The sequence below is a fragment of the Geosmithia morbida genome (genome assembly GCF_012550715.1).
Source record: "Geosmithia morbida isolate 1262 chromosome Unknown scaffold_2, whole genome shotgun sequence".
Taxonomy (NCBI): domain Eukaryota; kingdom Fungi; phylum Ascomycota; class Sordariomycetes; order Hypocreales; family Bionectriaceae; genus Geosmithia; species Geosmithia morbida.
This window is the reverse complement of record NW_023336189.1, coordinates 667224-679534: the sequence shown is the minus strand read 5'-3', so window position 1 is coordinate 679534 and position 12311 is coordinate 667224. Positions and strand designations below refer to the sequence as shown.

General features: G+C 56.4%; 2 protein-coding genes across 2 annotated transcripts; both read left to right on the top strand.

Moving 5' to 3' along the window:
* Positions 1–2039: 2039 nt before the first annotated feature.
* GMORB2_3861 (Heterokaryon incompatibility protein Het-C) lies at positions 2040–5451 on the top strand (the record flags this gene model as incomplete). Its single annotated transcript, XM_035465837.1, has 7 exons — positions 2040–2145; positions 2328–2888; positions 2989–3121; positions 3188–3234; positions 3325–3869; positions 4060–5107; positions 5414–5451. The coding sequence occupies 7 exons, from the start codon at positions 2040–2042 to the stop codon at positions 5449–5451; spliced, it is 2478 nt and encodes an 825-aa protein (XP_035323674.1).
* A 4083-nt stretch (positions 5452–9534) lies between these two features.
* On the top strand, positions 9535–12216 carry GMORB2_3860 (Zinc finger, C3HC4 type (RING finger); the record flags this gene model as incomplete). The annotated part of the gene is made up of 4 exons (XM_035465836.1): positions 9535–9541; positions 9666–9700; positions 9840–11868; positions 12203–12216. 4 exons carry the CDS (start codon positions 9535–9537, stop codon positions 12214–12216), a joined length of 2085 nt encoding a protein of 694 aa, XP_035323673.1.
* Positions 12217–12311: the final 95 nt, after the last annotated feature.

The window sequence follows — 12311 nt, the reverse complement described above, 5'->3', positions numbered from 1 at the left end:
CCCGGCCAAGGCATATCCTCAGTGGCATTTCTCCCACCCCAAGATAGGCTTGCTCCTCGGAGACGAGTCGGTCCATAGGATCATCCGTCGCGGTGCGTTATTGTGCATTGCCTTGTAGAGTCGATCCCATGCTTTGGGGAGCACTTTACTAGTGCTCGCACAACAGCACAGGCACATATATACATATATATATATCTAAATATATAGATAGATAGATAGATCGGTTGCATAACCGATCCTCGATGTCAACCCTTCACACGAGCATCACCTACTTCGTCCCACGAGAAAACACATTCATGAAAGGACCAGTCGTCAAGACTTGGGATCAAGGCCTGGTGCCATCAAATTCGAACACAGCGTCGCTCAGAACAACGATTGCATGTATGTACGCAGGGTAAGAAGATGCTGGATGCATGTACGAGTACGTCGTACCTCTCTGTATAGCCAAAAAAGTTGCTCATCATGTATGTATCCCTCAGATGTACGCTGGGATCAGAGAAATCTTCGGCCTCTATTGTTATCTCTCTGATCTGCTAGCGGTAATGTAGTCTCGCCTCACGGGGCGACTGCAGGTTGCTGTACGTGGCGATGCGAGCATTACACGAGCAGCGAGAGTGTGGCTGCCTACAGGCCCGATCTAGCGCCATCACGAATGCCACACAGCGCCCGTAACGTACGATACATCGGAGGTACAGGGAATACATGACCTTGGAAAACCGTCAACCCTTCCAGACCCTCCATCACTGGACCGGGAACCGTTAGAGAGAGACGGGGTGTTGATCATGGCCATCCATACGTCGACTCGTCTTGGTAGCACGTCCATGGAGCTCACCATCTCGTACTCGTACATGGCTCCAGCTGCAACCCCTCGGCGGAGTCAGCTGGTACACTCTCTGATCCCTCTGATTGGATGAGTCATTTGGGCTCTTACGTAGCTTCAAGAGAACATCGCATCTACGCATGATTTAGGAACTCGGGAGTAGCCAGTAGTCAGGTACGTACCGGACCCAGAGACATACGTAACATACGAGTACGCACGAGTGACACGACCCCTGATACCCCCTGCCATCAAATGATGGCTGTCGTGATGATACTACATATACAGATAGAGAGGGTGCTGCATCGGACCTGCCCAGTAGTGCAATGCTCCTCCATGTGATACATGTATAGGCAGGCTGTAAGCATACATTGTAGGCTTATGGTGCCAGCTTGTGGTGCCACTATTATTTACTACCACACGACGTACCGTACCGGTTTCACCCTGAGGCCTTGAGCTTGAGTATTACTTGCCCCTCATCTCCCCCCCCCCCCCCCCCCCCCCCCCTCCTTCCTTCCCCTCCCACTACATTGTACACTCGAGAGAGCCACATCACCCACCGGTTGAGGATAGAGGGAGAGCAACAGCACCTCTGCACGGACAGACACTCGTACATACGATAGGGGTGGACTGTCATTACTATCCGCTGTTCTCGTAGTGCTCGTGATAGTGCTTGCGGCACAGAGAAGAAGACCGTCTGGGTCTTGAATCGTAGGCCCCGAAACGCGTGGTCGTCGCTGCCCCCCCCCCACCTCCTCTTCACGGCTGAAAGTATGGGGATCGTCAATATTCCCACGCACCAAGGACGCCGCGCTGCTTGTGTGTGTGAGTTTCGACTGCCAATTTCATGCTACGTATATAGCCAGCCAAGTATCAACTCTAGTTTCAGTGCTTAAACGGCTTTAACGCACGCCTATTATATAGGTCCTTTCCCTCTACTACCTATACGTAATTCTCCTCTCTCTCTCTCCTGGCCTGGTGCTAAAAATACCACGCAGAGCTGCTCGCCCTCCGAGGGACCAGGGCTACATCTACTGTACAGAGAGAACCCACCCCTCACCCTCCTCTTTCGCCCACCCCGCCCTCCTTTCCTCTCTTCTTCCCTCTTCCCTCCTTATTGCCGCCCTTCCTTCTTTGCAAGAGAGGAATCCGCAGAAAGATCATAGCCCATTTTCCAACTATTCAGCGATATCCATACCCTTAAACTGAGCTTGCTGGTATCATGCTCCGTCTCGCCCTCCTGCTGGCCTTTGCGTGGGCCGTGACGCCCGTCGCTGCCTTTGGCGCGGGAAACATTGCCTCTATCTCCAAGGTTGAGCACAAGAACTGTACGTCCATTCATCAGACCTTTGGTATATATATATACCGAGGGTACGGCTCTTCTACAGAGATAGAGATAGAGATAGAGATAGAGAGAGGAGAGATAGAGAGAGAGAGAGAGAGAGAGAGAGAGAGAGAGAGCTCTTTCTATCTCTCAGGCAAGACAGACAGACACAGCTAACATGTCCAGGGCGCCATGGTGACATCGAGGACGTCCTCCTCAGCCTGGCAGCCGCCCAAGCCTACAACGGCGGCAAAAAGTTCACCAAGATGATGGTCTCCCAGACCTACTTTGGCAACTGGGCCCGCGACTACTCCCAGGCCATCGACGTAGGCACCGTCAAGTCCATCTCGGCCGAGGCCATCCGTCTCCTCCTCTGCATCCTAGGCTTCATGACTTTTGGATACGGCTCCGGCGAGTTCGAGGTCACCGCCGAGAGGCTCGGCTGCTACAGGCCCGAGGAGCACATTGACAACCCCAAGAACTACGCCGACAACGTTGACGCTCGCCAGTACGACCGCCGCCTGCGTGGCCCCGTCGATGAGGAGACGGAGCTTTCCATTGACAGCGAGACGGGCATGAAGAACTACATTGCCAATGAGAACGCCGGCATCATGACCTCGGCCGAGCTCATCAGGCAGCTCTTTTCAAGGTGCATCAAGCTCGGCCGCCGCTACGGTGAGAGGGGCGACAAGAAGGACCTCCACGAGTCTCTGCGTGTTCTCGGTACCGGTCTGCACTGCCTCGAGGGTACGTGCACTCTTTTTTTTCTTTTTCCTTTTTTTTCGCCCACTTGGTCTTTTCTGCTAGTCACCGTTCTCAGTGCGAATGATGTGCTGACTCTTCACAGACTTCTTCGCCCACAGCAACTACTGTGAGCTTGCTCTCATCGAACTTGGCGAGGACGACATCTTCCCTCACGTCGGCCGCCGCACCAAGATCGAACTCGAGGGAGCCCGTGGCGAGGTTTACCCCCTTATCACGTATGTATAGGACATTGAACTGGAGGGAAAGTGTGTGTGTGCGTGCTGATGACAGTTCCATGGTAGCGGTACATTCGGTGGCGTCGACTTTCTTCACAGTGTCACTGGCGAAGGTAAGCATCAACACCCTCAACTCTTTTCGAAAAAAAAAAAAACACAGAAAGGAAGATAAAAGATTATTGTAGACTGACCAATCCCACCAGTCTCCGACAAGCTCTCCCAGAACGAGATTGACGAGCTCGAGGGCACTCTCCAGGAGAGCGCCAAGTCGGACACCAGCCTGCTCCAGTCCCTCCTCGACCAGATCCCCGACGGCATGTTTGGCGACAAGCACCAGAGCGACAAGGTCGATGAGCTCAAGAACAACGCCAATTCGGCCCAGATGGCCAACACCAGTATCTCGCCCCGCGAGCCCGAGGAGTTCACCCGCTACATCCAGGATGCCTACGAGCAGGTCATGCCCGCCATCACCTTCCACGACGACGTCATGCAGGCCATTACCCATGCCACCGAATCCATCCCGGTCCTGCCCAAGATCATTGAGCAGCTCGAGGAGCAGCTGTCGCGCTTCGTCTTCTCCCTCATCGCCCCCTTCGTCGTGCCCCTCATCAAGAACATCAAGAGCGAGCTCATGACGGGATCCAACGAGATCATCAACTCTTCTGAGCAGGAGCAGCACATTGTGTTTGAAGACGATCACTCCACCGACCCTACCCACTCTATGCTGTCCAAGGACCACTTTTCAAACGTATGTGTACAAGATCGAACCACGAGATGAGGAGAGCAGACGGCCGAAGAGAGCAGAGAGATGATGTATGCATACGCACAAAGGGGAACGGATGTATCCGGGGACGGGGGATCTGAGATCCGAGTGAGAGTGAGAGCGAGAACGAGAGATTTTAGAGTCACCCGCGTGAATACCGGCTGATATTTTGCAGATCCTCAACGAGCTTGCCGGTCAGTGTGCCGCTAAGACGGTTCACTGGGTCGTCCCCCAGCTCATGAGGGCCATTGACGACGAGTCGATCGACATTGACAGCACGCTGGACCATATCGTCCGCGGCGTCATGCACCACCCCGCCCAGCGCGAGATGGGCGGCGAGGGCGCCGAGGAGGGCCGCCGCCAGATTTTCCAGACCGTCGAGGAGTGGTGGAGCGAGATGGGAGACGACCAGCGCAGCGACTACCGCGAGAAACTCTCGCGCAACGGCGTCAAGAACGGTCAGAACCACCGCGAGGGTGTTTACGACACCGGCCACGGCCACGGCTGTGCTGGCAAGCTCAAGATGCAGAAGCTCTACGGTGCCGAGACCGCGGAGGACAAGATTGCCAACGCCGCCGCAGGAGCTATCCTCTCGGGCGCCACCGACATGCTCTCGGAAGCCGTCGGTGACGGCGGCAGCGGCGGTGGGCGCAGAAACAACAGGAACGACGACAGCCCCCTCGGTGGCCTCCTCGGCGCTGCCGGGTCCCTCCTCAGCGGAGCCCTCGGAGGCGAAGAGAGAGAGCGGAGGTCCGACGGCAACAGGCAGAGCTCTCGCCGGGACGAGCAGGAGGAGCCGAGCTACGGAGGCAACAGCGGCTACGGCCGTCAAGAGTCGAGCTACGGTGGCCGTGAGGAGGAGTCTAGCTACGGCCGCTCCTCAGGACGCCGTGACGACGACGAGGACAACTCGTACGGACGTCGGCAGGAGGAGTCTAGCTACGGCCGCTCCTCAGGGCGTCGTGACGACGACGAGGACAACTCTTACGGTCGTCGCCAGGAGTCTTCGGGATACGGCGGCCGTGAGGAGTCTTCGGGATACGGTGGCCGTCAGGAGTCGAGCTACGGCGGCGGCGGCGGCTACGGCGGCCGCGAGGAGTCCTCGGGCTACGGCCGCCAGGAATCTAGCTACGGCGGTGGCGGCGGTTACGGGGACCGTGAGGAGTCTAGCTACGGAGGCGGCGGCGGCGGCTACGGCGGTCGCAGGGAGCCGAGCCGCGGACGTGATGAGGATGGGTACGGTGGTGGTGAGGACGAGGACCAGTACGGCGGTCGTCGCGGGGGCGGCGGCGGCGAGTACGGAGGCGGCGGCGGCGGCTACGGAGGCGGCGGCTACGGAGGCGGTGGCTACGGTGGCGGCGGCTACGGCAGCCGTTACTAGGTGACATGGCCTCGAATTTCCGTGTAGATGCCAGGGCTGAGCCTTGGGGGAGACGATGCCGTCGCAGCAGCAGCAGCAGTGGTATATCTTGGGTACGAGCACATTGCGGAGAGAAGACCGTACGTTGGCTACGGACATGTGCTCGCAGCTGGACTCTGGGGTCAGTATTGGGGTATTACGAGGTAGAACGAGTAGAAGTCTGAAACGGCCGATTGATGATGGTTTACGATGTAATAATCTGTACGTACTCCCGTGCAAGAAGCTAAATGCAAGGGCCTCGGAGATTGGTGGACATGGTGAAGGAGTGAAGAAGGCCTGAAGATTGGGTGATGTGGCTCGAGAGGTTCGACAGGGGCGCGTACATGTATTATTATCGATGGGAGGATTGGAGAAGGGGGATCTACTCACAGGGAGCAACTGTCGGAGCGTACTGGTACTGGGGAAGCGAGCAACAATTGCAAGAGTCGATGATGATACGGGGTGATGCGACGTATTCATTATCCGACGTACGGCATCACCGAGTACCGGGACCTGGCATCGACGCTGCGATGCGCGTGCGAGCGGTAGCATCACTCGTCCGCATACGGTCCGGCCATCAGAGAAGTTGGAGCGCAGTTGGAGCGCAGCTTGAACGCAGCTGAGCGCAGCTGAGCAGTGAGGGCCGAGCGAATGCAGCAAGCAGGCCACACGTTGCGGCACGGACGCGTCTAGAACGTCAGGGGGAGGTGGGGGAGGGGAGTGGGAGGGGAGAGGGGAGGGGAGAGGGGAGCGGTCCGGGGGCTGGATTCGGAACCACGCAATAATACTCGCACATATATCGATATACATATCATATCATGTACGGAGTACATGTATGTGTACATGTGTCCTCGATGATGACTGATCAGGCATGTACGGGGTATTATTCTTGTATAATCCTCGTACGGTACCGGGAGAGTGAGAGAGAAGGTGTAGAGGTGATTCTCTTGAGGTTTGGTTTTGAGAAGGTATGTACGATACATGTAATATACATGCATATATATACATGCATATATATACGTACATACACACACACACACACACACACACACACACACACACACATATACACACACATATATATATATATATATATATATATACTCGAGTAGACGGAATACAATGATTGATATTGCTACGAACAGTGCACGTAGAGATAATCCATAAATCCGCCAGTATGAATACATGTAGACACTCTCGGTTGGTCTCTGTCACTGTGCCGGGTGGTGTGACCTGGTCAGACATTTCTGTGGCTGCCATGGGCCGTAGTCTAGGTGTGTACGGCTAAAGACCCTGGTCTTTTCCTCTCCTCTTCTGCTTGGACCCTCTCTGTGTTTTCTACTCGTATCACTTCGTCTGCCATGTTTCTTATTCTATTCCACGCATGAAGTCCAATGTCTCTCCTCTCCTTCGCGTTAGATTATCGAACCACGTCACGCCGTACACCTTCACCCGCACACCAGAGTCTGGGCCGTCGACTGCTGTTAGTCAGCAAGAGGAGAGAGAGGTACGATGAGTAATACACCGTAGACGAGGGAGCTGTCAGGACGTCGCAGTGAGGGAAGGTCGGGAGGGAGAGTGGGAGGGAAGCAAGGCGAGGTAGCTTCGAGACAGAAGAAGGGGTGTGTGTGTGTGTGTGTGTGTATGTGTGTGTGCATTATACTGACATATCTATTACGAGTACGGAGGATTATGAACAATGACATTGAATTGGATCATGTAATATGGTATTCCCGACACGACAGGCTCTCTTCCCCCCCCCCTTCCCTCTCTCCTCCTTCTCCGGCAGACTATCGATAGTGCTGATATAGAGCCTATCACTGCTGAACCCTGATGATACGTTGCGGTAGTATTACGGAGTATGATATGTATATATGTGTGATCCGTAGCTCAGCAATCATGACAGTATACAATAGTACGGAGTGATGATAATAATAATGATGCTCGTGATACGTGTTGTGCGTATCCGTAGAGGAAGAAGACCGACAACAAGAGGGAAAAAAAAAGAAGAAAGAAAAAAAAGAGTTCCCACAATACGGACATGTCAAGACTCAATACGGAGTACTCGTATTCATAACATGCTGAGTGCAGGTTGGGTGATGGCGAAAGGGTCCTGAGGGGAGGGGAGGGTGAGGTGAGAGAGGTACCGGGTACTCAAGAAGCCGGTGTGATGTGTAGTGCAGCGATCCGTACTCTATACCTGGAGGGTTAGTCTAGGTCCCGGTCCGCACCATGCAATTTATCATGTCGTATGCGCTCCGTACCTGTACCCGGACTACGAGTACGTCGAGTACTCCGCATATGGTCCGTATAGCTACGAGCACCTGGTGGAATGTGGGAATACAGGGCTGGTCCCCCCGTATCGGTGCATGCTGGGATCAGGTTGGGGGGGGGGTCGATGATACAGCGCCGGACGGGCGAGTGATACCTGACCTGCATGTACCTACCTGTACCTCTGTACCCGTCATCATCGCTGTGGGCGGGGATCGGGGACCTTGTTACGAGCTGCTCCCCTAACGACTGCTCCCCTACAGGCTACGAGCTGCTCCCCTAACGATTGCTCCCCTACGAGTGCTCCCCTACGAGCATCGCTGTATTATATAATGATACATGACATTGACGCTCCGTACGAGGAATACAGAATACAGATTACAGGTAGACGCGTCCGCTAGACTCTGCCATCTTGCCCTGCAACCAAGTACCTGCCACTCCACTGTCATCAACGCCAACGCCACCTACCCCTTCTAATTCAGACCATCTCTCTGCTCTCTCTGCTCTCTCTCTGCTCTCTCTGCTCTCTCTCTGCTCTCTCTCTCTCTCGGGGGGGGCTCTCAGCGGCGGCAATCTTCGCTTTCGCTTCTCTCCCACCGTTTCAGCGCCGTTGTTCCACATTTCAATCCTCTTCTCTTTCTCTCACCTTCTCTGTTTCTCACCTTCCCCATCCGTCCTCTCTATCTCTCTATCTCTCTCTCTCTCTCTCTCGCCCTCTCCCTTCCTCTTTTCCTTTCCCACACCCCAGAAGCCCCAAACGTACGTACGCACACGCACGCAACCAGCAGACCCCTGTATCGACGTCCCATCAGTACGTTACCCTCGGCCCAAGGACGAAGAGAGAGCAAAAAAAAAAAAAAAACTCTCTCTTGTCTCTCAGCAGTATATCCGATACGCACTGTGTACAGTCCACCCACCTCTTGAACCCTCCTTCAACCTCCAACCATTTCACACCGTACCACTACTTCTTCACTCACTCTCTTCTCTCTCTCTGCTCCGCCTCCCCCGCAGCTCCCAACGTCCCTCTCTCTCTTCTTCCTTTCTTCCTCTCCTTCTTTCCCCTCTCTCCTTCTCCCCTCTCGGATCCCACACCATTGTGCGCCGCCCATCGCGTTCCAACCGACGACGAGACCATCCTGCTCTCCCATGTAGGTTGTCGCCCATCGTGCGCAGTTGACGGACCGACCGACCCCTCGCCCTCGAGACGCGCCCACCACGCTCGCTCCCCCTTCCCCGTTTCCGGAATTCAGACGAGAGAGCCGACCTGCTGCCACGTCTTGCGCACCCTCTCGTCGGACCGCCGCCCTCCTCCATCTCCCGGAAGAGAAGAGAAGAGCAAGCGATCGGAGAGGAACAACACGCACCCGGTCAATTCCACACCCGTCCACACGTGTCTCCCTCCGTCTCTTTCCTCCGTATCGAAGCCGCCGTTCTTCTCCCCGACAGCCTGGCCGTTGCGAAGACTGCATATACTCACCCCTCCGTCTGGCATACGACCTTGACTGCCCGCATCCCCTCTTTCTTCGCCCCCCGTTGGCGCAACGGGGGCATCCCGCCGACTCCGGGGCCGTTGCTGTCGCGCCGTCGGTGCCCGCTCTATCATGACACCCCAGTCGCAGAAGCCTTGATCATGTCATAGAAGAAGCATGTGTACGTCTTCCATCCTTGCCTATCCACATCTCTTCCGAAACCCTCTTCGAGACGCCGCTTGTTATATATATATGTATATATATATATATTGCATGTATACGCATACGCACACACACACACACACACACACACACACATATATATATATATATATATATATATATATAAACTTCCCTCTCCCTTCCCCCGTCCTTCTGCCGCCAAAAGACGCGTCTCTCAGCCCTGGCGTCTCGGCGGCGTCTCGGCGCATCCCATCTACCAGATCACATTCACATTTCGAAGCTAACGTACCCCGTCCGCCATCCTCGACAGCTCTCAACGAGATCCGAAATGCTGTGTACGTCATCTGTTCCTGGCCCATACCCCGACCTCTCAAGACCGTCGTCGCGTCGACCGATCGGACCCGTCCCGACTCCCTTCACAAGCTGACATCCCCCTCCTCCTCAAAGACTTCTTTTTAGCAACCCGGTCTGGTCTGGTGCCGGTACCGTCCCGAGTACGATCATCCGAAACATTACCGCCTTATCGGTACGTCGGCGTGACCTCAACCCCTCGACATCTCCTCACCTGCCGCTGTCAAAGACACCGGGAGAATCGCGCGGAGGAAACCTTCTGACCCCCCCAACCTCCCGCAGAGCCAGGTAGCATACGAAGAACGCATCAGCCAGAATATCACGACCCTCACCACCACGAATGCCAACACCCTCGACGGCATCCTGCAGGGCCTCCTCTACGTCCCCGACATCTCGTCGAACCCCTCCTGCGACAGCCTCCAGTACGACTATATACCCCACAACGTCACCCGCCGTGCGGACCTCCCCCCCACGAACTACAAGCTCGTCGCCCTGGCCCCCTGGTTCAGCATAGACTGCACCGAGGCCTACCTCGCCTCCGCCCGCTTCGACCCCATACAGGGCCTCATCTTTTACAAGCCCAACAACTCGACCGACAAGCCCCAAGATGTCGACTCGCCCGTCTGGAACCTCGACGACGATGGCGCCTGGAAGAAGTCGAACCTGTACCCCGTCTTCGCCGTCCCGGGGCTCCAGGGCCAGAAGATGATGTCGGAGCTGAGCCTGTACTCGGGCAACGTCAGCAGCATCCCCCACGGCGACGAGATCGCCGAGCTCTACGGGCCCAACCCCAGCGACTATGTCCGCATCTGGACCGAGCTCGAGATGGAGAGCCCCTCCAACGCCCTGGCCCTGTGGATCTTCTTCATCATCGTCATCGGCTCCCTCGTCTTCATCATCCTCGGCGTCTCCCTCACCATGCACCTGATCCAGCGCAACCGCCGACGCGCCCTCCGCCGACGCGTCGAGTCGGGCGAGGTCGACCTCGAGGCCAGCGGCATCAAGCGGGTCACCGTCCCCGCCAGCCACGTCAAGGAGTTCCCCATCTTCACCTACAACGCTGAGCCCGAGCTCTCGTCAGCTTCCGGTGCCGGCAGCACCGTCCCCTCCACACCGAGCTCCGTCGCGGGATCCAGGTCGGTCCGGTCTTCGAGATCCCGCAGCAGCCGGAGACGTCACAGCCAACAACACCAGCACCACCAGCACCACCAGCACCACCATCACCACCACAACGACAGCCGCAGCGTGATATCCGATATCCGACCGCCGGGGAGCATCAGGAGCAAGAGGTCCAGCCTGGTGGGTTCCGTCGACACGACGGCCACCAACGCCCAGCCGAGCTGCCACATCTGCCTGGGGCCCTTCGAGCACCGCGTCTCCGTCATCCGCGAGCTCAGCTGCGGCCACATCTTCCACCCCGAGTGCATAGACGAGTTCCTGACTAGCAACAGTTCCCTGTGCCCCATGTGCAAGCACTGCATGCTGCCGCGGGGGTACAGCCCTAAGATCACGAACGGCATGGTCCGGCGGGAGAGGGCCCTGCGCAAGCTCCGCGGTCGCGTCGACCTCGAGAACCTGACGTCTCCCAACGGCCACCACCCATACTACCAGGCCGGCAGGGGCGCACCGCCGTGGTGGCGCCGACTGTTCCTCTTCCTAGGCTCCCCGTCGTCGTCGTCGTCGTCGTCGCAGAATCAGCATCAGCATCAGCACCAGCATCAGCGGCAGCAGCGGTCGTCGTCGTCGGAGAACAGGACCACGCCGGAGTCTCAGGTGCCCATGACGCCCCTCAAGCCGCGCGACGACTCGAGAGGATCAGATGAGAGTGCCGCCGGCCTGGCGGAGGAAGGCGTCGAGCCCGCCAGCATCACCACAGCACCCGAACCAGATCACCAACACCGCAATACCACCAATGACACCATTGCCGAGGAGGACTGCTCAGGAGGAGAGGGAGAAGCGGACGGCCACCGGCAGCAGCAGCAGCAGCAGCAGCAGCAGCGAGTACCCCAACCGCCGCAACCCGCACACCGACCCCGCAAGAAGAGGAAACCACGGGCTCTGCGTATGCTGCCCACCCAACCCGAGGATTCCGAACTGGACACATCCGCAGCAGCAGAGCAGCAGCAGCAATATTCTCAGGATCGCCCCCCTCGTCGCCCTCGCCCTCGTCCAGCCGCGGCGGCGGCGGCAGCAGCAGCCTCTGCCGTCCTGGGCGGCCGCATCAGCCCCTCATCCTTTGCGAGGGAGCGTATGCGCGCCATTGCCGCCAAGAATGCGCCTTTTGACGATCCGGACGATCAGCGACCAAAGTGTGAGTCTCTCTCTCCCTCTCTCCATCTCTTCATCTCTTCCCCCCCCTCCCTGACTCCTCTCCTGCACGCTTGTTGAAAAATCCTGACATGAACTCTTGACAAATAGGGCGGCGTGCAATCGGCCATGTATTTCCTACCTTTTCATAGACCTCTCTCTCTCTCTCTCTCTCTCCCTCTCCCCTCTCTCTCTCCTCATGCCTCTCTCCCTTTCTCTCCCCTTTCCTCTCTGGCTTCATCATCACACCTTTTTTTTTCTTTTTCACTACGACTTGACTGATTCAATGTCTATAATAAATATCATAATTATATATATATATATATATTTATTTGCAGCTTGGGGAGCTTGAAGAGCAAGGAAAAATTAAAGAGTACGTACACGGCTTGTCGGCCACTCTGTTGAAATGAAACGTGTGTGTGTAACATACGATGAGAAACTTGATCA